Below are 26,731 nucleotides of genomic sequence, written 5' to 3'. Positions count from 1 at the left end.
TTTTCGAGTGATTTTGGACGACATACTATACTATGACTTTTTTGTCTCATTTTGGACGACATACTATACTATGACTTTTTTGTCTCATTTTGGACGACATACTATACTATGACTTTTTTGAGTGATTTTGGACGACATACAGTACTATGACTTTTTTTGAGTGATTTTGGACGACATACTATACTATGACTTTTTTGTCTCATTTTGAACGACATACTATACTATGACTTTTTTGTCTCATTTTGGACGACATACTATACTATGACTTTTTTGTCTCATTTTGGACGACATACTATACTATGACTTTTTTGTCTCATTTTGGACAACATACTATACTATGACTTTTTTGTCTCATTTTGGACGACATACTATACTATGACTTTTTTGTCTCATTTTGGACGACATACTATACTATGACTTTTTTGAGTGATTATGGACGACATACTCTACTATGACTTTTTCGTCAATTTTTGGACGACATACTATACTATGACTTTTTCGTCAATTTTTGGACGACATACTATACTATGACTTTTTGAGTGATTTTGGACGACATACTATACTATGACTTTTTTGTCTCATTTTGGACGACATACTATACTATGACTTTTTCGAGTGATTTTGGACGACATACTATACTATGACTTTTTTGTCTCATTTTGGACAACATACTATACTATGACGTTTTCGAGTGATTTTGGACGACATACTATACTATGACTTTTTTGTCTCATTTTGGACGACATACTATACTATGACTTTTTCGTCAATTTTTGGACGACATACTATACTATGACTTTTTTGTCTCATTTTGGACGACATACTATACTATGACTTTTTTGTCTCATTTTGGACGACATACTATACTATGACTTTTTTGTCTCATTTTGGGCAACATACTATACTATGACTTTTTTGTCAATTTTTGGACGACATACTATATACTATGACTTTTTTGTCTCATTTTGGACGACATACTATACTATGACTTTTTTGTCTCATTTTGGACGACATACTATACTATGACTTTTTTGTCTCATTTTGGACAACATACTATACTATGACTTTTTTGTCTCGTTTTGGACGACATACTATACTATGACTTTTTTGTCTCATTTTGGACAACATACTATACTATGACTTTTTTGTTTCATTTTGGACGACATACTATACTATGACTTTTTTGAGTGATTATGGACGACATACTATACTATGACTTTTTTGTCTCATTTTGAACAACATACTATACTATGACTTTTTTGTCTCATTTTGGACGACATACTATACTATGACTTTTTTGTCTCATTTTGGACGACATACTATACTATGACTTTTTTGTCTCATTTTGGACGACATACTATACTATGACTTTTTTGTCTCATTTTGGACGACATACTATACTATGACTTTTTTGTCTCATTTTGGACGACATACTATACTATGACTTTTTTGTCTCATTTTGGACAACATACTATACTATGACTTTTTTGTCTCATTTTGGACGACATACTATACTATGACTTTTTTGAGTGATTATGGACGACATACTATACTATGACTTTTTCGTCAATTTTTGGACGACATACTATACTATGACTTTTTGAGTGATTTTGGACGACATACTATACTATGACTTTTTTGTCTCATTTTGGACGACATACTATACTATGACTTTTTCGAGTGATTTTGGACGACATACTATACTATGACTTTTTTGTCTCATTTTGGACGACATACTATACTATGACTTTTTCGTCAATTTTTGGACGACATACTATACTATGACTTTTTTGTCTCATTTTGGACAACATACTATACTATGACCTTTTTGGTCAATTTTTGGACGACATACTATATACTATGACTTTTTTGTCTCATTTTGGACAACATACTATACTATGACTTTTTTGTCTCATTTTGGACGACATACTATACTATGACTTTTTTGTCTCATTTTGGACAACATACTATACTATGACTTTTTTGTCTCGTTTTGGACGACATACTATACTATGACTTTTTTGTCTCATTTTGGACGACATACTATACTATGACTTTTTTGTCTCATTTTGGACAACATACTATACTATGACTTTTTTGTCTCGTTTTGGACGACATACTATACTATGACTTTTTTGTCTCATTTTGGACAACATACTATACTATGACTTTTTTGTCTCATTTTGGACGACATACTATACTATGACTTTTTTGAGTGATTATGGACGACATACTATACTATGACTTTTTTGTCTCATTTTGAACAACATACTATACTATGACTTTTTTGTCTCATTTTGGACGACATACTATACTATGACTTTTTTGTCTCATTTTGGACGACATACTATACTATGACTTTTTTGTCTAATTTTGGACGACATACTATACTATGACTTTTTTGTCTCATTTTGGACAACATACTATACTATGACTTTTTTGTCTCATTTTGGACGACATACTATACTATGACTTTTTTGAGTGATTATGGACGACATACTATACTATGACTTTTTCGTCAATTTTTGGACGACATACTATACTATGACTTTTTCGTCAATTTTTGGACGACATACTATACTATGACTTTTTGAGTGATTTTGGACGACATACTATACTATGACTTTTTTGTCTCATTTTGGACGACATACTATACTATGACTTTTTCGAGTGATTTTGGACGACATACTATACTATGACTTTTTTGTCTCATTTTGGACGACATACTATACTATAACTTTTTCGAGTGATTTTGGACGACATACTATACTATGACTTTTTTGTCTCATTTTGGACGACATACTATACTATGACTTTTTTGAGTGATTATGGACGACATACTATACTATGACTTTTTTGTCTCATTTTGGACGACATACTATACTATGACTTTTTTGTCTCATTTTGGACGACATACTATACTATGACTTGTTGTCTCATTTTGGACGACATACTATACTATGACTTTTTTGTCTCATTTTGGACAACATACTATACTATGACTTTTTTGTCTCATTTTGGACAACATACTATACTATGACTTTTTTGAGTGATTATGGACGACATACTATACTATGACTTTTTTGTCTCATTTTGGACGACATACTATACTATGACTTTTTTGTCTCATTTTGGACAACATACTATACTATGACTTTTTTGTCTCATTTTGGACGACATACTATACTATGACTTTTTTGAGTGATTATGGACGACATACTATACTATGACTTTTTCGTCAATTTTTGGACGACATACTATACTATGACTTTTTCGTCAATTTTTGGACGACATACTATACTATGACTTTTTGAGTGATTTTGGACGACATACTATACTATGACTTTTTTGTCTCATTTTAGACGACATACTATACTATGACTTTTTCGAGTGATTTTGGACGACATACTATACTATGACTTTTTTGTCTCATTTTGGACGACATACTATACTATGACTTTTTCGTCAATTTTTGGACGACATACTATACTATGACTTTTTGAGTGATTTTGGACGACATACTATACTATGACTTTTTTGTCTCATTTTGGACGACATACTATACTATGACTTTTTTGTCTCATTTTGGACGACATACTATACTATGACTTTTTTGTCTCATTTTGGACGACATACTATACTATGACTTTTTTGTCTAATTTTGGACGACATACTATACTATGACTTTTTTGTCTCATTTTGGACAACATACTATACGATGACTTTTTGTCAATTTTTGGACGACATACTATACTATGACTTTTTTGTCTCATTTTGGACGACATACTATACTATGACTTTTTTGTCTCATTTTGGACGACATACTATACTATGACTTTTTTGAGTGATTTTGGACGACATACTATACTATGACTTTTTTGTCTCATTTTGGACGACATACTATACTATGACTTTTTTGTCTCATTTTGGACGACATACTATACTATGACTTTGTCTCATTTTGGACGACATACTATACTATGACTTTTTTGTCTCATTTTGGACGACATACTATACTATGACTTTTTTGTCTCATTTTGGACGACAAAAGTCATAGTATAGTATGTCGTCCAAAATGAGACAAAAAAGTCATAGTATAGTATGTCTTACAAAATGAGACAAAGAAGTCATAGTATAGTATGTCGTCCAAAATGAGACAAAGAAGTCATAGTATAGTATGTCGTTCAAAATGAGACAAAAAAGTCATAGTATAGTATGTCGTCCAAAATGAGACAAAAAAGTCATAGTATAGTATGTCGTCCAAAATCACTCAAAAAGTCATTGTATAGTATGTCGTCCAAAAATTGACGAAAAAGTCATAGTATAGTATGTCGTCCATAATCACTCAAAAAAGTCATAGTATAGTATGTCGTCCAAAATGAGACAAAAAAGTCATAGTATAGTATGTCGTCCAAAATCACTCGAAAAAGTCATAGTATAGTATGTCGTCCAAAAATTGACGAAAAAGTCATAGTATAGTATGTCGTCCAAAAATTGACGAAAAAGTCATAGTATAGTATGTCGTCCATAATCACTCAAAAAAGTCATAGTATAGTATGTCGTCCAAAATGAGACAAAAAAGTCATAGTATAGTATGTTGTCCAAAATGAGACAAAAAAGTCATAGTATAGTATGTCGTCCAAAATGAGACCAAAAAGTCATAGTATAGTATGTCGTCCAAAATGAGACAAAAAAGTCATAGTATAGTATGTCGTCCAAAATGAGACAAAAAAGTCATAGTATAGTATGTTGTTCAAAATGAGACAAAAAAGTCATAGTATAGTATGTCGTCCATAATCACTCAAAAAAGTCATAGTATAGTATGTCGTCCAAAATGAGACAAAGAAGTCATAGTATAGTATGTCGTCCAAAATGAGACAAAAAAGTCATAGTATAGTATGTCGTCCAAAATGAGACAAAGAAGTCATAGTATAGTATGTCGTCCAAAATGAGACAAAAAAGTCATAGTATAGTATGTCGTCTAAAATGAGACAAAAAAGTCATAGTATAGTATGTCGTTCAAAATGAGACAAAAAAGTCATAGTATAGTATGTCGTCCAAAATGAGACAAAAAAGTCATAGTATAGTATGTCGTCCAAAAATTGACAAAAAAGTCATAGTATAGTATGTCGTCCAAAATGAGACAAAAAAGTCATAGTATAGTATGTCGTCCAAAAATTGACAAAAAAGTCATAGTATAGTATGTCGTCCAAAATGAGACAAAAAAGTCATAGTATAGTATGTCGTCCAAAATGAGACAAAAAAGTCATAGTATAGTATGTCGTCCAAAATCACTCAAAAAGTCATAGTATAGTATGTCGTCCAAAAATTGACGAAAAAGTCATAGTATAGTATGTCGTCCAAAAATTGACAAAAAAGTCATTGTATAGTATGTCGTCCAAAATGAGACAAAGAAGTCATAGCATAGTATGTCGTCCAAAATGAGACAAAAAAGTCATAGTATAGTATGTCGTCTAAAATGAGACAAAAAAGTCATAGTATAGTATGTCGTTCAAAATGAGACAAAAAAGTCATAGTATAGTATGTCGTCCAAAATGAGACAAAAAAGTCATAGTATAGTATGTCGTCTAAAATGAGACAAAAAAGTCATAGTATAGTATGTCGTTCAAAATGAGACAAAAAAGTCATAGTATAGTATGTCGTCCAAAATGAGACAAAAAAGTCATAGTATAGTATGTCGTCCAAAAATTGACAAAAAAGTCATAGTATAGTATGTCGTCCAAAATGAGACAAAAAAGTCATAGTATAGTATGTCGTCCAAAATGAGACAAAAAAGTCATAGTATAGTATGTCGTCCAAAATCACTCAAAAAGTCATTGTATAGTATGTCGTCCAAAAATTGACGAAAAAGTCATAGTATAGTATGTCGTCCAAAAATTGACAAAAAAGTCATTGTATAGTATGTCGTCCAAAAACATACTATACTATGACTTTTTTGAGTGATTTTGGACGACATACTGTACTATGACTTTTTTGTCAATTTTTGGACGACATACTATACTATGACTTTTTGTCAAATTTCAGACATACTATACTATGACTTTTTTGACTGATTTTGGACTAAATACTAAAGTATGACTTTTTTGTCTCATTTTGGACGACATACTATACTAAGACTTTTTTGTCTCATTTTGGACGACATACTAAAGTATGACTTTTTTGACACATTTTGGACAACATACTAACGCATGAGTGTTTTGTCAAATTTTGGACGACATAATATACTATGACTTTTTTGAGTGATTATGGACGACATACTATACTATGACTTTTTGGTAAATTTTTGGACGACATACTATACTATGACATTTTTGTCAATTTTTGGACGACATACTATACTATGACTTTTTCGTCAATTTTTGGACAACATACTATACTATGACTCTTTGTCTCATTTTGGACGACATACTATACTATGACTTTTTTGAGTGATTATGGACGACATACTATACTATGACTTTTTGGTCAATTTTTGGACGACATACTATACTATGACATTTTTGTAAATTTTTGGACGACATACTATACTATGACTTTTTCGTAAATTTTTGGACGACATACTATACTATGACTCTTTGTCTCATTTTGGACGACATACTATACTATGACTTTTATTTCTCATTTTGGACGACATACTATACTATGACTTTTTTGTCTCATTTTGGACGACATACTATACTATGACTTTTTTGTCTCATTTTGGACGACATACTATACTATGACTTTTTTGACTGATTTTGGACGACATACTAAAGTATGACTTTTTTGACTGATTTTGGACGACATACTAAAGTATGACTTTTTTGAGTGATTTTGGACGACATACTAAAGTATGACTTTTTTGAGTGATTTTGGACGACATACTATACTATGACTTTTTTGTCACATTTTGGACGACATACTATACTATGACTTTTGTGAGTGATTTTGGACCACATACTATACTATGACTTTTTTGACAATTTTTGGACGACATACTATACTATGACTTTTTTGTCAATTTTTGGACGACATATGTGACAAAATGTGACAAAAGTCATACTTTAGTATGACTTTTTTGCCACATTTTGGACGACATACTAAAGTATGTCTTTTTTGACACATTTTGGACGACATACTAAAGTATGACTTTTTTGTCAAATTTCAGACATACTATACTATGACTTTTTTGACTGATTTTGGACGAAATAATATAATAATATTATAAATATATACAATGACTTTTTTGTCACATTTTGGACATCATACTAAAGTATGACTTTTTGGTCACATTTTGGACAACATACTAATTAATGACTTTTTGGACCGATTTTGGACGACATACTAAAGTATGACTTTTTTAAGTGATTTTGGACAACATACTATAGTATGACTATTTTGTCACATTTTGGACGACATACTATACTATGACTTTTTTGACACATTTTGGACAACATACTAAAAAATGACTTTTTTGACACATTTTGGACGACATACTAAAAGTATGACTTTCTAAAATTTGGACGACAAACTAAAGTATGACTTTTTTGACACATTTTGGACAACATACTAATTAATGACTTTTTTGACCGATTTTGGACGACATACTATAGTATGACTTTTTTAAGTGATTTTGGACAACATACTATAGTATGACTATTTTGTCACATTTTGGACGACATACTATACTATGACTTTTTTGAGTGATTTTGGACGACATACTAAAGTATGACTTTTTTGACACATTTTGGACAACATACTAAAAAATGACTTTTTTGACACATTTTGGACGACATACTAAAAGTATGACTTTTTTCTAAAATTTGGAAGACAAACTTAACAATGACTTTTTTGACACATTTTGGACAACATACTAAAGAATGACTTTTTTGACACATTTTGGACGACATACTAAAGTATGACTTTTTTGTCAAATTTCAGACATACTATACTATGACTTTTTTGACTGATTTTGGACGAAATGCTAAAGTATGACTTTTTTGTCACATTTTGGACGACATACTAAACTATGACTTTTTTGACTGATTTTTTGGACGACATACTAAAGTATGACTTTTTTGAGTGATTATGGACGACATACTATAGTATGACTTTTTTGTCACATTTTGGACGACATACTAAACTATGACTTTTTGACTGATTTTGGACGACATACTAAAGTATGACTTTTTTGACACATTTTGGACAACATACTAATTAATGACTTTTTTGACCGATTTTGGACGACATACTAAAGTATGACTTTTTTAAGTGATTTTGGACAACATACTATAGAATGACTTTTTTGACATTTTGGACAACATACTAAAAACTGACTTTTTTGACACATTTTGGACGACATACTAAAAGTATGACTTTTTTCTAAAATTTGGACGACAAACTTAAGTATGACTTTTTTGACACATTTTAGACAACATACTAAAGAATGACTTTTTTGACACATTTTGGATGATATACTAAAGTATGACTTTTTTGTCAAATTTCAGACATACTATACTATGACTTTTTTGACTGATTTTGGACGAAATACTAAAGTATGACTTTTTTGTCACATTTTGGACGACATACTATACTATGACTTTTTTGACTGATTTTGGACGACATACTAAAGTATGACTTTTTTGAGTGATTATGGACGACATACTATAGTATGACTACTTTGTCACATTTTGGACGACATACTAAAGTATGACTTTTTTGACACATTTTGGACAACATACTAATTAATGACTTTTTGACTGATTTTGGACGACATACTAAAGTATGACTTTTTTAAGTGATTTTGGACAACATACTATAGTATGACTTTTTTGACACATTTTGGACAACATACTAAAAAATGACTTTTTTGACACATTTTGGACGACATACTAAAAGTATGACTTTTTTCTAAAATTTGGACGACAAACTTCAGTATGACTTTTTTGACACATTTTGGACAACATACTAAAGAATGACTTTTTTGACACATTTTGGACGATATACTAAAGTATGACTTTTTTGTCAAATTTCAGACATACTATACTATGACTTTTTTGACTGATTTTGGACGAAATACTAAAGTATGACTTTTTTGTCACATTTTGGACGACATACTATACTATGACTTTTTTGACTGATTTTGGACGACATACTAAAGTATGACTTTTTTGACTGATTTTGGACGACATACTAAAGTATGACTTTTTTGAGTGATATGGACGACATACTATAGTATGACTTTTTTGTCACATTTTGGACGACATACTAAAGTATGACTTTTTTGTCACATTTTGGACGACATACTATACTATGACTTTTTGACTGATTTTGGACGACATACTAAAGTATGACTTTTTTGTCAAATTTGGACGACAAACTAGAGTTAGACTTTTTTGTCACATTTTGGACAACATACTAGAGTATGACTTTTTGGTCACATTTTGGACGACATACTAAAGTATGACTTTTTTGACACATTTTGGACGACATACTAAAGTATGACTTTTTTGACACATTTTGGACGACATACTAAAGTATGACTTTTTTGTCACATTTTGGACGACATACTATACTATGACTTTTTGACTGATTTTGGACGACATACTATACTATGACTTTTTTGTCACATTTTGGACGACATACTAAAGTATGACTTTTTTGTCAAATTTTGGCCGACACTAAAGTTTGCAAAAACAAAACTTTTTGACTTGATGTTTTTACAACTTACTATTACTTTTCCGTCTTACCAGATGATACATTTTTGATGTTGTCATGTCTTACAAAGCTATGACTTTGCACCTTACTATATTATAGTGTTTTGGACATTTTTATACAGATGGGTAGATTTTAACTGTCCAGATGACAAACCTTTGTGGCTGCAGAGTTGGTGTTCTTGCTGCAAGCGGCAGTAGTGATGCCGTGACGCTGAAGGACATTCTCTGCATGCTTCAGCAAAGTCTCATAGCAGAACTTCAGGTGGAGCTGGAGAGGAGACACGGTTGCTAATATGAACCTGCTGATTCCTAAAAATCTATTCACACTGATTATCTTGTGTTTACGACTGTAGTAACATTTTAGATGAAAATCACATCACAACAGAGACTTGTACCAGACCTTTTCTTGTAGCATGTTCTTCCTTTGCTGTCTCATCTTCTTCACCAGCAGTGGAAGGTCAGGGATCCCCTTTCCCGCCTCCAGTTCCTGCAGAGCCGCGTACAGCAGACAGAAGGCACCAGTGCGTCCAACACCCGAGCTGAGGGAGAAAATGTACAAACTGATTAACCAGACTTTTCTTACAGCATCACCGAGGAATCAAAACAAATATCAAGTAATATCTGTAGCAAGTAAATTGAAAAATGGTCCAAACGGTTTTCACTTAAAGATCAACCTGATATGTAGGAGGAGAACACATTGAGCTTTTCTCTGACTTTAAAGTACTGGTCTAAGTTATATCGTTTTAATGTATTCATCATATTGTTTATGCATAAAATTGTATCAATGATTATGAACTAAATTTAATTTGTGATTTTAAAATTGTGTGTTTTTTATTGTTATTGTAATTATCTGCCTTATGTTGGTGTAGACACATTTTAATATTCACAGTACTGCATCGCAAACACAAATTATTAATATATTATTGAGTTATTTGGGAGAAATCCAACATTTTGTGTAATATCCGGCATTTAAGGTTTGAGCCCAGTTGGCTAATTAACTTGTAATGGAAAATCTCATTAAAATCTCTCATTAAAACTAATTCTTGACTAGTTTAGAAGACAAAAATAAAACTTATTTTGCTCGAGAGCCCTCCCAACCTTCTCGATGACTCATCTGGATCCCTGCCACTCTACTTTAGAGACTAACTGCCACATCTTCAGGATCAATTAGACCATTTTTGCAGTTTGATGAAGGCTTCCTTTCTTTTTCTTTGAAAGGAAAAACATACATGCAGGAGCATGTTTGCATGAGGCCAGCAGGAATTTGCATTTACAGGGAACATCTGATACTCCCACTCAAAATGTGAGGTACATTACGGTCCTGTAACTTTCCTGTCAACTTAGCTCTGAAATTATGTTTCTGCGAGAGAAGACCGGACAAAGTGTAGATATTGGTTTGTATTTTGTTAAGTTCACCAGCTGCCCCCATTTAGGGCCACAATTAATGGTGCTTAGCTGAATATTTAACATAAAGAGATTCAGGATGGTGTTAAAGGGGTAGCTCAGGCACTTTTTCTCTCAGTGAAAACTTGTGGATTGAGCCACTCAACCTCCACACCAAATTACATGGAGAAAATCAGGGGTTTTACAACACAAGATTGCTGCCTTTATCAGTAAGTTTAAATGTGCTTTTTTTAGGACTTTGATAAATCCAAACGAACGATTTAAAACACCAAAGTTACATTAACTTACCAAGCAAAGCAGCAGTAGACCAGCAGTCTACTGTCCCTGCTAGCTAAAAACACAGATTGTTTTATATAGGCTTTGGTTTAAAAAGCGAAACAAACTTCATTTTCCATTTGAAAAGGCTGTCTAATGATGAGCTAAAACAAATTCAGTTAAGCCGACAGATTTTACTTAATTAGCCATTGGTTCCAGGGGCAGGGGATGAAAGAACCTCATAGAACCAGACATAAAAATGTTGAACTATCCCTTTAACCTCTATTCGCATACATTCACTGACAGGTCCCAACACATCGTAGAACACACACACTTACCTGCAGTGCACCACAATAGGAGTGTGTAAGGGCCTCTGGTGGAGGTAGTGTCCATGAACCTCCTGGATGAATCGCAGCAGGTTGCTCTTGCTGTCAGGGAGACCCCTGGTGGCAAATAATATGGGCACATGCTGACTCCTCCACACATGACCACAGTCATATTTGACAGAAATTACTTCATACTGCATATCGTGTTAAAAAAAAAAAAAGAAAAAAAAAAGACTCACAGCTCTGGCCAGGACGTGAACTGCAGATGGACAACGGTGCGTTTCAGGCTTTGGTCTCTGTACTGAAGGCTGATCATTCGCTCCACATGCGTCGGCGTCATCTTCTGCGTGGTCAAGCTGAGCGTGATTGGTCCCTGAGAGAGCTGCTGGCCACGCTCTGTCGGGAAGTAGCGCAGGACCTTTCCCTAGGAGACAATGGGGCAATAACGATCAATGTGTATATCAACATAAACAGTTTTTCGGCAATTTTTTCTGAAGCTATGTACATACATACACATACAATATAATATAATATAAGATAAAAAAAAACAGAGAGGAAGTTTAAATAATTAAAAAAAAACAGTATTGCATTGTTAATAAGTTTAACAATCAATTAAAAGTTGCATGTACTATATGTGTTCTGATGTTACAGAAAAGCATAACAAAATGTAATTTTACAAAAACATGTTTCTAAAATTACAAAAGGTTTTACTTATTTTACAAAAAATGTTATAAAATATATAACAAATTTTGGTTAAGTGCTGTAAATCATGAGGTTCTAGAATAACTGACAAAGATCCAGGCTCCCTCTTCAAAATGAATCATGAGGATTGAATGTTGATGAGCTAGACAATTTTCTCCATTCACAATTATCCTGATAATAAATTTTTTTCTCCATGTAACTTGTTGTTACTGCATTCTTATCACAATATGTGATATTGTCCCATTCGTAGTACAGATGATGTATATTACATGTAATTCTTCTCGATGACCACACAAGAACCCTGTTTACAATTCATCAAAACAATAAACAAAACAAAAAAATCTCTACACAAATTCTTCCATCTTAAATCACTGAGCAAACCAAATTGAAGTCGTTACCTTTTCAAGCTCCTGCTCCGACACCAGCATGACGATCAGTGACACCTTCTGCTCATAAACCATCAGCCAGAAGTCCGCTGCTGTGCCAGTGAGGGGAGCTTGTGTTGCAATAAGGCGCGGGCAGTACGGGGACAAGTCCTCCACGTAGCTGGCATTGATGTAATCATCTTTGCCTGACTGAAGCACAACACGGTTGAGGTCATAGGGCATGACGTCTTGGTGACGGTTCTTCATAGTGTAGCAGCGGGCGATGGCGATGGAGAGCTGGCGAGCGTCCTTCTCCTGCTGGTCCTGAAGCTCTTTCCATCGAGCATCCAGCACTGACAGGCCACCCTCGCTCTCCGAGGGGTGCTCCAGGGAATCAACTTGGGCTCTATAACGTTCCAGTTCACTATGAAGCCGGGCGACACACTCTGGTGCTTGATACGGGTCACCCTGGATCAGGAGAACTCCCTGGGAGCTCTTCTTGCGACGCTCTCCATCCTGTGGGTCAGCTTTAGTCGGCTGGAGGACATTAGTGGGTGCCTTGGTTCCTCCAGGTTGGCTCTCGGGGCTCGAGGAGAGAAGGTCATCTGTGCTTGAATTCTGGCGTTGAAACAGCGAAGTGGAGGGAGAGACAGCTGAGGGAGAGGGTAGAGTGGGTGGCACTGTGCCTCCAGGGGTGGGGGTCAGTGTGGGTCTCTGCTGGGGGTTCAAACCTAAAGAGGCAGGACCTGGAGAAGGTGCCGGAGAGGGGGAAGGGGAAGGAGAAGGAGGGATGGTGTTGGGTGGTTGAGTTGCTGAAGGACCAACAAGTGAAGGTTGGATCATGTGTTGAGAGGAGGGAACATGAGGACCATGTGGGCTCATGGCAGTGGGTTGCTGTGGAGCAGCTGGAGGTACATTAGGTCCTGGAGGTGAAGGGTAAATATTAGAAGGCTGTGGATGAGTCATAGGAAGAGCAGTATGAGGTTGTTGGGGGGCCGCAGGTTGTGGTGCCAGGGGCTGCTGAGGCATCATTGGAGCCCCTCCTGGGTAGCAAACTCCCCCAGAATGAGGGGGTTGAGTTTGGGGCTGGATGGGCATCCGCATAGGCTGCTGTGCCATGTTTGGAACAGGAGGCTGTCCAGGATGCATTTGAGGCATATTGGGGCCCCTGGGCAAGTGGACCTGAGGACCAGGAACCATATGAGGTTGTGAGGCAGGAGGCATCTGTGGATGCAGGGTAGGGTGAATGGGTTGACTCATCTGGGGCATGTAGTTTTGTGAGACTGGTGGCATTGGCTGACTTGTGGGGGGCATCTGTGCTCTGGGACCACTTCCCATCTGCATCTGAGGGTGGGGTGGAACCGGCTGGGCAGAGGGGGGCATTGAGATTTGCTGCTGTTGTGGTAGCATGTGTTGGTGGGGGAGACCCATAGGCATTTGTTGGTTGGGATGGGGCAGGTAGGGCTGAGATACAGGGGGTGCTGGCTGAGAAGTTGCAGGTATTTGTGGGTGTACAGTCTGAGGTGGCATCTGGGCCTGAGATGGCCTTGGCAAGGAGCCTGGCGTCATCTGTGGGTGTTGCTGGGGTAAAAAGCCATGTCGAGGCTGATAACCTTGGGGTATCTGTGGCTGAAAGCCATTCTGTTGATGTGGTTGCAGCTGACCTGGGAATGCATGTTGGTACTGGGGAGGAACACCAGCAGGGTGTGGGGGCATATATCTCTGTGGAAAAGCTTGCTGAATCTGAATGTGATGGCCGGGAAAAACCCTTGGTCCAGGCTGGTGGCCCTGCGGCACTGGTTGCCCAGTAGAGTGGGGGTACTGCTGTGGATGCTTCTGCTGCTGTGATTGAGATGCAGGTGTTTGGCTTGGGCCTTGAATGGGCATCCCTGGTTGTGGCATGAAATGGGGATAGGCACCCATCTGTGGTGGCACAGCATAGCCAGCTGTGGCTGCAGGTGGAACTGTATGATGAGGTGTGGGGGCGTTGCTGGGGATCGGGGCCTGGATGCTGTCAACGGTGGTGGTTGCGGGTCGGACTGATGTAGGGGCAACAGGGCCAGGTTGGGGAGCATGAGGAGCAGGTGGTCGATAACCCACTACTGTTGCTTGGGGTGCCATTTGTGGAGGAATCTGTGGAGTCATATGAGGGGGTCCACGTGGCAGAGGTCCCTGCATTGATTGACCCCCTGAAGTAGGAAACTGAGCAATCCTTGCCAAAAGTTCTGGAGGAGGCAGGTTGGCAAAGAATCGAGGAAGACCAGCTGCTGGAGCTCCGGGCCATGGCAGAGAGCTGCTACCACCCAGATTAGCACTGGGGGGGATAAAGGCTTCAGGACAAGGGTGACGAGTGGTGGGGAGGGAAGGAATGTCAGGGGGGAGGCTGCGGAGCTCCTCAGGTAGGTCACCACCCAAAGCCAAGATGGCTGCACTGAGCTGGGCCAACTCTGGGTCTTCAAGGCTAGAACAGGCAGAGTCGGTATCTGGAGCCTTTGGCATCAGGGAAGGTTTTGCTGCTGTAGGCCGTGCTGGGGTTTTTTTCTGGATTTCTCTGAGTAAAAAGCAGGGGAAGAGAATCGCAATCAGGGAATTAAATATTAGTTGTTATTTTTCAAGAACACACTTTTAAAATAACTTGTCTATGTGGAGGTCATCCCAACATTGACTTGATTTTGACTTGATTTTTTTAATATCTCTGAATCATAAAATCAAACAAAATAATTTGTCATCTTAATTTTTCCTCTTAACAGACAAATTACCTAATTTTTTTTAAATGAGGTAAAAAAGTCCCACAACCTTTACAGAAAGATTTACTGTGCATGTGCCACTCTTACTTTTCCAGGATGGGCTTCCTCTCCTCTGATCTGGTCTGACACAAGATTTTTGCTCTCTCCAGCAGACGAGATGCTTTGGCCTCCAGGTCGTCGTAGAACTCCTTCCCCTCCTGTGATTTCTTCATCAGGTCCTCATAGGCTTCATATGAGCCCACCAGGCCCTGGACTGTGCTGTTCCACTGCTGCTCAGTCTGGCTTAGGCCCTTCCGAACCGAGGCATACTGGACATTAGCCTCAGTCAGAGCCTTCAGGATGTTCTCCTGAGCTGCCAGGTTCTGATCAATGTACACTTTCACCTGTTCATACTTCTTCAGCTGGTCCTCAAATACACGCTGGAAGGACACAGGTGGATTAAACATCTCATATAGATTTTCACATGAAAACACAAACCAACAGGAGTATAAGTGACATTCTTTCCAAACACCTGCTGACCAAAACCAGATCTTACTTGGGCCTTTTTATTTTCCACTTCTCTTGTACTTTTTCAACTTGCACCCTCCATTCTTTTGTGTTAACATAAGGAAATGATGTGCAGCCACATACCTTTATGTCAGCCCTGTCTGTAGTGACTAGCGTGGAGGTGATGTCGTCCTGCTGGATGAGATCACGGAGCTGTTTCTCCAAAGAGCCTCTCTGTTCCCTCATTTCCTGCACCTTCCCAAGTATCCGCTTCATGCACTGCAGCCCTGCTACTTCCTCTACACACAAAAAAAAAACACACACTCTTATTCACAGGATGTGATAAAAATGTATCAGAAATTTTTTTTTCTTCCACCATCAAACACTCTACCTTCACTGAGCTCAGGTCGGGGCAGGGCATCTCTTAGACTTTCCAATGGCCCACCCAGGAGACGCAAATTGCTGATGTGTAGATTCATGGCCCGGTGGAGCTCCGTGTTGGTGAAACTGGCCTTCTCGTGGGCCTCCATGTACTTCTCCAGGTCCCTGCGGATCTCAGCCAGAGCCTGGCCCTGCATGGCTGGGTGCGCTTCGCCTACAGTGGGGCCACCAACTTCCTGGAGAGCTCTCTCGTCAGCCTCATCTTCCTCCAGGACATCTCTGATCTCCTTCAGTGAAGACTCCACATCAGTGAAGACCCCCGAGAGGACTGCACAGGCAAGGATGTGACAAGCTTTACTCAAACAGCAAAGTGCCTCATGGCAAAAACAGAAACTCTAAAAAAAGTATATTCAATAATGTTCAGGCAGAAATTATAATTTTTTTTTTTACCCTGCATGGACTGAATGAGGCTCTTGACAGTGTCGGGTCGAACACTGAGTGCAGCACATTTCTCCATCAGGACCGGGGGTATATGACTGTACATGTCCAGATTGTCCACCGATTCTGGCTCCAAGCCCAAGGAGTCCATGAACTGCCTGCAGGACGAGACGAAACCAGTCAGCCTTCACTGCAAGCAGGGTCTGGTAAAATAAACATCTATTCCTGTCAGTGTTGTACTACAAACTTTTAATATTGATTCTAAATTTCTTCATATCGCAGTGTCTAAAGATCTTGATTATGTACAGAAATTAGGAAACTGGGATTGGAGGAACTTCAAATCAGAGATGGTGAACCAAACTGACCAGGAATACAGCAATGAATTTCTTCAGTTAGCTTTCTTCAGTTAGCTTTGCTTAATTAGCTCAGCTGTTTAACATTTGTGTACTCACTCTAGGGTTTCATTCTTGCTGTCTATTTTGGCCATGATGTCCCTCAGCAGCTTGGCCTTCTCCTCGCTGGAAAAACACAGCATTACTGTAACAACTGACATCAATCCACTGATAATAAAAAGGCATTTGACTGATGTGAAGTGGGAGTGTGTACCTGTACAGAGACGATGCTTCATGGGCAGCCATAGGCACCAACTTGGAAAACAGGTCTGGTCCGGTGACAGTCGGGTCAGTGGGGTTGACGGGTAGAGCTTTCACCAGTGGCGCACCTGTACGGACATGGAACACAACCACTTCTATTCAGTCTGTACAACACTGAGTTTTTCAGTCAGTTAACCTAAAATCTGGGGGATAAGATTATTCTGTCAGCTGTTCATTTGACAGCTGATTATTTGTGTAAACCTTTTTGAATGTTTGAAAGCAATGAAAAAAAAAATAAAAATTAAAGCAGCAACACAACAGGAAGTTGGCCAAAAGACAGCATCACAGACAGCAGCGGTAACCAAACCAGATACTGAACAGATACATGTCGCCTGAACCACTGCATGCACACAGTAAGAAAGGTAGAGAGTGACTGCAGTAAAGTGATCACAGTGAAGCTTGCCGTTACCTTTGACTGAGGCCAGAGTTTCCAGAGAAGGAACTGTCTCGTGATAGATGAAGTCATTATCCTTTTTGGCTGAATTAAACCTGAAGGTGAAAATTTGAAGAAAAACACTCTCACAAACCATTTCTACAATGATAGATAAATCACTGCACGAAACTAGTGAAAGTGTCACCAAAACTGTGACAGAAAAGAAATGCTGCTCACTTTCCACCAATAACATCCATAGTGAACCTCAAGGCCTCCTGCACACTGTCTGGTTGACCCTGGTTGTGCCAAGACAAGGATAAGGACATTTTTAGTACACATATACAGACAAAACAAGTTAGAGCGTCACTGATATAATCTAATAATGTGTTGCTAAGAAGAAAGTGCTTTTTAACCTTGGCCAACTTGATGGCTTCATTGAGTTTATCCATGGAGCTCTGCAGGTAAGCCAACTGTTGAAAACAAAAAATAATCAGAATTTAAAGCTGCAGAAAGTGAAATCCTTCAATTCAAATATGTGTCAAATTGCTCTATATTCTGACAGCAATCACTGATCCACAGTTTTTGCTCAATAGCTTGGAGTCTCAGTGGTCCATCCATAACTGTAGGAGAAACCACTTCCAGTTAGCTGAAACTGTTTACAATTAATAAAAACACTAGTTGTGGCAGTAGCTGCTACTCTTGAGCCGTTAGCTCTGTAGGACGTTGATAGTGTTTTGTGTATGTTTTTCCAACTTCAAAACAGTCGGTAACATAGCATTTGTGGTGCTGTAATTAACCTCCACAAACTAAATTGATTATTTATGAGATTAAAAATGGAATCTTCAGAAAAAACAAACCTTATTCACATGGAAAAATAACTTTAACTATATGATCTTGTTCTGTTTTCCATAAACATGACATTGGGTCATGAAATGCCTGTAATGCTGCCACAGAAATGCAGTAAAAATGAAGAGGGGGAGACATGAACCATGCTCATAAATCTGCCTACAAACTCCGATGATGGACTATGACATCATTGTTTTCCGATAGTTGCATATTGGTTGCATACACAAAAACGCAAGGGTGGCATTTTTAAGATCTTTTCACTCTGGGGGCCATGAAAATTTAGCATTTTAGTGCTCCCAAAGCGCCAGTTCAGTGTGGATAAAAAAGCTGACATGATACAAAACTTTTACAGATCCTCCTAAAATCCTTCTTGTGTGTATGGGCCCTTGATTATTGCCAAGATTATTATTAAGAACTATTCACGGTATAGTTTGGGTACATGTCTGTCAAAAATAACACAGCAACCAATACAGACACGTATTTAAGTCACAGCACCCAAATCATTGAATTAAATGGAAAAAAAAACACAAAATCCTATTTGTGAAATGTGGCCGTACCCTCTCTCCATACTTCTGTTGTTCCTCAGCCTGTTTTCCCATATGAAGCTGTTGACACAGAAACATGACTGAGATCAAGGAGGAAAAGTGTACAACACACAAACACGCTCATACGAGTATAACAACACACCCCTTCCCCCCCCTTTTTTTTCTTAATTAGACTCACATGTGCAATGGAAGCAAAGTAGTAGATCTTCATCTGAACCAGTTTCTTCCAGTCCTTCTGGATCTTTCCCAGCATGGAGGCCGTCTCCGAATTCTCCAGAGCCCTGCAGGCCTCTTTGTAATAATCCACCACCTGCAGTGCCAAAGCCAGTGACCAACCTTTAATTCCCTGTGATATTACTTATTACAAAACATTACAGAATATAATTAATATTTAATGAAAAGACATCGACCTGAGCACTGATGCGAGCAACCAGAAAACTCTTCCTGTTGTCCAACATGGACTTCTCTAGGAGACACTCCTGTGCTTGACCCTGGGAAGCAACACATATTGATGAGACATTTTCCTGTGTAGTATGTCAATAAGTGTGTGAGTGTGTGTATTATACATGTGTGTGAGTGTGTGTATTATACATATATGTGTATATATATATATATATATATATATATATATGTATATATATATATATATATATATGTGTGTGTGAATCTTACCAGCATAAGGTTAATGTTGAGGTTAAGGATCTGGTGGCTCATGTCCACACTGAAGTTGTGGCTGAAATTGTCTCTCAGGTAAGAGAATGCTCCAGCAGAACACTGGAAGTGGGTGCAGGAAACCTTCATCCCCTGGACACAGAGCAGCAGGTCAGTGGGACTTTTTATTTTTTTTACTTTGTGTGTATGCAGCTGTGTGTGTGTGTGTTTGTGTTACCTCCTCAGACACCCTGTTATCCATGGCTCCCAGCATGGAGTGCAGAGCCCCTGCAGAGAATCCAGACATGGGTTCAGTGAGGTTTTACTTTTCACATCCAGTAAACACAGGCACATACTTAAACTTTACCCCACATAATGCTTCTAGCTTCTTTTAAATGTTCAGCCCTGTTATAAAAATGTTCAGTGTGTAACATTCATATATTCCTCATAGGTGTGTTTGTATGAATGTATAATTACTTTAAAACAAGTTGACTAAATTGATTAAACTCACCAAGATTGTAGAGGATGCAGGCTTGTTCATAGCTGATGTCATCATGCGTGACCGTTTTTCCAGAGAAAATTTCAGTCCTGAACATAAACAAAATATTAAAAAGATACAGACTATTTTATACAGATTATTAGTATCTGGTTGGAATAGAATTAATTGAAGTGGATTTGCACGATTTATATTAAGATTTATAGTAGTGAACTAACTGCAGAGACTGTGACTCTAGAACACCTGAGGCAAACAATACTTGCGCATGTGTGAACCGCTGAGTACCTCTACTGTTTCTTTTGTTTAAGTTTGTGTTATTACCATGAGATGGGTACAGCCGCCTCCTGGCCCGTTCCCATGGGCACCCGGCTCTGGAGGTAATGCAGCTGACCGAAGTACTTCCTCAGCGTGCTGCATCCCTCGAAATCCCTCGTCACATTCACCGCGCTCTGTGAAAAAGAAGCAATAATTATTGTTTTCTGTATATTATTGTTGTCTTTACCAGTGCAGCTGCAGGGGATCACAACGTCTGAAAACACACAGTGACTGATCGAACCCTTCTGTACACCATACAGCATAATCCTGATCTGAAGTAATCACTCTTCTCACCTGCCATTGAAGGTGACATAGACCGGAAGCTCCAATTAACGCTGCGTTTTTGTGTGTATCTGCGTCATTACCTCGTTTATGAAACCCTAAAGTTTCAGAACAAACAGTTCAGCCACTGCTGAGAAAATAGTGTTGTATTGTTTTCCTGGGCTCTGCGAAGCGGATCGACACTTCCTTAATTTGATGTCGTCATCAGAAATCCTCACCACCGTAGCGCCTCCCGGTGCGGGCACTAGTCCGGGCACATCCGGTTGCGTACATTCAACCGCAGAAGAAGAAGAAGAACTAGTCTCGTTGTAGCTGCTGAGATGCAGAGCATCCACCATGCCAGAGGGGGAGCTGTGTATCTGAGCGCTGGCCTATCTATTACGTCACTTCCAGGTACCTGGCCAATCACAGGACAGTAGGAAAGCTCTCGTTGGCTGGCCAATCACAGCAACTGTTTGGTCTGAAACAGCGCGGCTGACAAGAGCGTCAGCGAGGAGATATTTTGATCGGCTCGTTTGCAGCGATTAGGAGGTTTTTAATCATGAAAACAAGTTAATATATGTAAGTAGACCTCCATAACTAACATATATGTGTGATACAAGCATTCTATGTCGCCTTTAATGCAAGTCACAGGAAATACACCACAAACACTTCACTGAATAACTCCTCATGCCAGAGGTCTGTATTATGAGGTGTAAAACCCTTGTTTGCAAAGACGGTATTCAAATTACCATTTTCCTTATCCTCGAATCTCTTCAACAAGACTAATTATCTTCTGACTTTACCACAGGTCAGACCAGAATGACCATCTTGTGGTCTTGTGTATCTGCCAGCAAGTTCAGCTGCAGGGAACACTATCACAATCTCTCCTTCTGCTCCTGTATTTTGTCACTTAATAAAGTCAAGAAGAGTTTTTATGAATCTAAAGACAAAATTAGTCATAGTTAGTGAATTTACACAAAGTATTGATCCAAAACGTATTCTTTCATTGTGTCATGGGGGATTGCGTCAGTGTAATGTTCTATGAGGTCACACTGACCTTGATATTGATCTAACTATGAAAGTCTTAACATTTAATCTTTCCGTCCATGAAAAATTGGTGCCAAATATGGAGAAGCCTGAAGTTTGTTGTATTTTAGTAGATGGATGAGTTTCACTGAGCAGCTAAAGAAACCGCACAGTCTTAACAACAGAGATATAACGGAGGAGACATTTTCTGCTGGGATTGATTGTTATTTTTTCACAGGACCTACCTGCCGCAGTGTCTCCAACTTCTTCATCTGTTCATTGTAGTTGTCCGGATTCTCTCCATAGTTCTTTAAGATGAACTGAAAAAGAAGACCGTGAGAACAAGTAGGTAACTATGGCACAATAGGAAAAAAAAATGTCAAAACAATGCTCTTCAGGTTGAATAAGGTTTTGGGTGGGGTTTTTGTTAGAATTAAAATAAGCTTCTTAAACATTAGCCAGTAAGATATTAACTTCTTCCTATAAATATAACCAGCACTACAGTAAATTGAACAACTTTAAGAATAAATTGTTCTCTGTGAAACAGAAACTCAACAGACAGCATTTCTGAATGGAGGTGATTATGATGTGGTCAGTACAGTGCTAAATATCTCACAGGAGTACGACTGAAGCAAACAACGGTGACTCAGGAGGGCAAAGATCTCTTTTTTTATCTGCTCAAGGAAGGAGCCGGAACATTGGTCACCACATACACAGGCTGAAAATAGCCAATTCTTCCTTGTAAATATTGGACATGTGAGCACGGAATCAAGGGATGTTTATATTTGCCATTTCTGCACAAACAGACGGGCACATAGGAATTCTTGTGCAAAGCTTCCAGAGTCAGAGAACAACAGTAACAATATGATATGGCAGGAATATGACACCATACAAATTAAAATATATTAAAAAAAACAAGAGCAGGATATATACAAAACCTACAAACTTATATATAAAACGTATATATATATATACGCCAATCTCAAAAAGAAATGTACATAGTCTGTCGATAAGTGAGAAATAATGTGACAAACTATACAAGAATACTGCACAGTGTTGTTTTTTTGCACACATTTGAGGTACTGAGAGGCAACTGTTGCACAAGTCAATGAAAAAGGATTGCCCAATCTTTAGTCTAGTGCTTTATTTTGTTTTTCCCATCAGTCTCACTATAGCCAGGAAAAGCTGCTCTGTGTTATAATAGTGTCTACTCTGCTGACTCTCCAGCTGTATGTATTTGTACTTTTTTGATTACAAATGAATTGGTAAATTAAAATGAAAGTAAATAATAATAATAAGAAAATTGCTTCAGTTGAGTTGCTTCAGCTTTCAGAATCAACGTTTCCCATTCCCATTCAACACATTTGGTTTTTAGATTGTGTGTGAAACAAAACATGAAGAAGAAGGTATCTTTTAACTGTCTTCTAAACCTATAACATAGAAATGAAAATATTTAGTTAGTTGCTGCATACATATCAGTGCAGGTACACGAGACCTTGGACACATTTCTCTGTCTGTGAGCAGCATAACTCAAAAATAGAAGGAAGCATTTTGATTCGTCTGGAGATGTAGGTCACTGCATAAGAAAGAAATGAATGCATGACAAAATCTTCACCAAAGTCAAAGCGCTTAAGAAAAACATCCTGACATCTCTTGTCCTATGCTTGAACGTAATATACAGTATAACATCTTTGTGGTGTTTTGAGGGAGTTGGCACCAATAACACCTTCTTTTTCCTCATCTTTCTTTTGTCTCTACTGCCTCCTGCATGTGGCATTCAGCAGTAGGTGCTGTGACAATTAAATTATCACCAACTACAAAGTGAATATTTTCTTTCTTTGCTCCGTAAATGAGAAGTCATGAGAATTTCATAATTTCAAGGTTTGAACATTTTTCAGCCTTTTTGGATATTTTAAGGGCCAAAGAACTAATTGATTAATCGAGGATAAACTCAACAGATTAACTGGTTATGAAAATTATCACAAGTTGCAGTCCGATTCAGCAGCCATGTAATGAATCTGGGGTGAGAGGTTTTTATGTTGGTTTTAAACATTGATACTTAGATACTAGTTGATACTAAAAATCAGATTAGGTACTCGTTTGTCACAATATTGATACCAACAGTAACCTCTTCTGTAAACATTTGCTGGTGTCAGTTAACAGGTTAACACAATATGTGTGTCTGAAAGTTTTATGTTTCAAGTCACCAGAGGCACAGAAAATTAACAATTACAATAGAAAGGATATTTCTGTTGCATTAGGGCAGACAACTTTAAAATGTGTTGTCTTTAATGATATTGTTTGTTTTGCTCTAGTCTTAATTGGGGCTAATCAATTTTCTAATTAATCGTCAACTACTAACTTTTGATAATCGATTAATCGGTTTAACCATTACCCTTTTCAGCTTCTTAAATGTGAATATTGTCTGGCTTCTTTGCTCCATATAACAAAGGAATCGTTAAAAGTGAATACGTTTGGTTTGTGGACAAAACAAGATATTTGAAAACATCATCATTTTCCAGGTTTAGTAAACACAGATAAAAAATTCTGACATTTTAAAGACCAAACTAGTTATAATTGACAGATGTATTCTGTCAAAAATGGTGTGTTTTATTGATGCGCATTTGAAATTCTAGAATTTTCTACAGCCCTGCCCTGTAATATATATTATTTCTAATAAATACAAACATATTGACTTTGGTTGTGTCTATGTTCCTGTAGTCCCCTGAATGTGTCTGCTAAAACACAACTTCCATGTGTAAATAAATAAAGGCAATCTATCTAATCTAATCTGTTATTTTCCCCAGTTACGATAATGACAGGATTATGAGACGTCTCCTTTTCCTTTGACAGAAATGTGAAGTATGTGTTGCGTTCAGGTGCATGTGACAATGAGATCAGTGTTTATTATTGTCACGTCGTAAGTCTGACTCTGGGCCATAAGTCTGACTCTGGGCCACAAGAAACCCGCCCCGTCATGCTAAAACGGCGCCTGTTTCCCCTGTAATGTCGTCATGTCTTTGGTTAAACTTTGAAGGATTAGCCCTTTAGTTAAAAGCTAACTCTTAAGTTCGGCTTCTAGCTTGTTGTTTAGCTAGCAGGTAGCTAACGTTAGCAAACAAAGGCGGTGGTCAGGAGGGTTTAGCGGCACAAACAGCGCTTCTTCGCTGCACATTCTTAGAAAATTCGCTGACAGCTAACGTCGCAGCAAACGTTGGTTTCTTTATTGAATTGTCCAGTCGACTGTATTAATCCCTGTCAGCTTGCTTTGACTTTCGACCTCAGCACTGTTGCTCCACTCTCCCCGCCCAGCTCACCTGCCTCACGGACGGGCTGAACTGGAACTCCCCTGCCTCCTTCAGATCCAGCCAGATCATCGGCATCCGGGGAACCGCCTCCATCGCGGCCGGCTCCACACAGCACTGTCAGCCGCTACGATGTCAAAAGCGTGTCGGTAGCTTTCACGAACGTTTGCGCTTTTCTGAAGAATAAGCCTTCCTTCCCAAACAACTGTGTCATGTATCCATTTACACTTCGACCGGAAGCTGGGAGCGTACGTGACACAGGGATCGCTGTACGTGCCGCGTGGCTTTGTGGGAAATGTAGTCAGGACTGCGATTTTTCTATTTTCTGTAGAAACATGAACACTTGGGTTGTTTTATGTGCCAAAAATGAAACGTAGTGACATTTATTTAGGCACACACCATTTACCGTAATTTAAACATAGCAAGTTAGCTGTAACTAATGTGTGTAATTCTAAAAAATAAGTGAATCATTTCAAACTGGGAGTAAGAACTTTGAACTGTAGAGGGCAGCATCACACCTCTCAATGTACAGCCTGCCAGAAATTATTAAAAGAAGTAATCAAAGGAGTGCCTGCTTTGAAGATCAAATGGAATGACTTAATAATAATAATATAATGTAATATAATGTACTATAATATAATATAATATAATAGTTCTTGAGCAGTGAATCCCCATTATGTGACTAATAAAGGATTACCTTATCTTATCTATATCACATTCAATCAAACTGAATGCCAAATTGAATGAAACTGCTCAAAATGGGAATGTGCAAAATCATTTTTAAGTGTTTTTGCAGATTATTTTTCTTGTTTTTATTTGTTTTTTTCTTTAAAACGTGTTAGCACTACAAGTGTTTTTTTTTTATTAAACTGAGGAATGATATCTGTTTAGATCACTGAGATGCAGCATGTAGCACATAAACATAAGGAGAAAATAAAAACAGTATTGACTGAAAATACTCTATTCTTTCCCTGTCAGCAGATGTCACTGGTGTATTTTGGGCAGTGGCTGCTGGAAACTGTTATGAATTAATTAGAAAATAATCTTCGGGCTGAAATGAGTGCGACTGCTGCTCTGCCATAAGAACCAGAGACTGTCAGCTCTTATCTGTCACGTTCAATCATGGTGCAGAAGCAGCTGTAACAGCGGCACTGAGGCATCACACTGCACTGGAAAGATCCTGAAAATTAAATATCCAACACTTAGACACTGTAATCTGTTTACTTTTTCCATCTAGGGTATATTTATTTCATCACTACTATAAATCTATACAACCTATTCAGTTAGTCTTAGGACTATTTGTTAACCCTTAGAACACCATTACTATGTTTAAACGTACAGTATACACAGAGGCTATAAGAATGTGCAATATTGAGTGTCTTAAATCCTTTTTTTCAGCACAACCTAGCCAATCTGACAAAGAAATAATTCATTTTC

General features: G+C 37.8%; 1 protein-coding gene across 1 annotated transcript in view; it reads right to left on the bottom strand.

The window, feature by feature from the left end:
- Positions 1-25,542, bottom strand: part of ptpn23a (protein tyrosine phosphatase, non-receptor type 23, a) — a 28,206-nt gene extending 2,664 nt beyond the window's left edge. The window contains exons 1-23 of the mRNA XM_058647551.1: positions 25,307-25,542; positions 22,235-22,309; positions 20,706-20,833; positions 20,400-20,476; positions 20,127-20,176; positions 19,910-20,041; positions 19,648-19,728; positions 19,416-19,547; positions 19,250-19,297; positions 18,260-18,316; positions 18,084-18,142; positions 17,883-17,962; positions 17,427-17,541; positions 17,273-17,338; positions 16,833-16,978; positions 16,393-16,710; positions 16,146-16,300; positions 15,603-15,934; positions 12,802-15,319; positions 11,941-12,125; positions 11,714-11,818; positions 10,117-10,255; positions 9,871-9,984 (exon numbers count right to left, since the gene is read on the bottom strand). Of these exons, the coding sequence (XP_058503534.1) occupies positions 9,871-9,984; positions 10,117-10,255; positions 11,714-11,818; positions 11,941-12,125; positions 12,802-15,319; positions 15,603-15,934; positions 16,146-16,300; positions 16,393-16,710; positions 16,833-16,978; positions 17,273-17,338; positions 17,427-17,541; positions 17,883-17,962; positions 18,084-18,142; positions 18,260-18,316; positions 19,250-19,297; positions 19,416-19,547; positions 19,648-19,728; positions 19,910-20,041; positions 20,127-20,176; positions 20,400-20,476; positions 20,706-20,833; positions 22,235-22,309; positions 25,307-25,390 (5,196 nt within the window). The 5' untranslated portion in view covers positions 25,391-25,542. The remainder of the gene's footprint in view (positions 1-9,870; positions 9,985-10,116; positions 10,256-11,713; positions 11,819-11,940; positions 12,126-12,801; positions 15,320-15,602; positions 15,935-16,145; positions 16,301-16,392; positions 16,711-16,832; positions 16,979-17,272; positions 17,339-17,426; positions 17,542-17,882; positions 17,963-18,083; positions 18,143-18,259; positions 18,317-19,249; positions 19,298-19,415; positions 19,548-19,647; positions 19,729-19,909; positions 20,042-20,126; positions 20,177-20,399; positions 20,477-20,705; positions 20,834-22,234; positions 22,310-25,306) is intronic.
- Positions 25,543-26,731: the final 1,189 nt, after the last annotated feature.

This window comes from Solea solea, chromosome 13 (genome assembly GCF_958295425.1).
Source record: "Solea solea chromosome 13, fSolSol10.1, whole genome shotgun sequence".
Taxonomy (NCBI): Eukaryota; Metazoa; Chordata; class Actinopteri; order Pleuronectiformes; family Soleidae; genus Solea; species Solea solea.
Note: the sequence above shows the minus strand (reverse complement) of the source record. Positions and strands in the feature narration are given on the sequence as shown.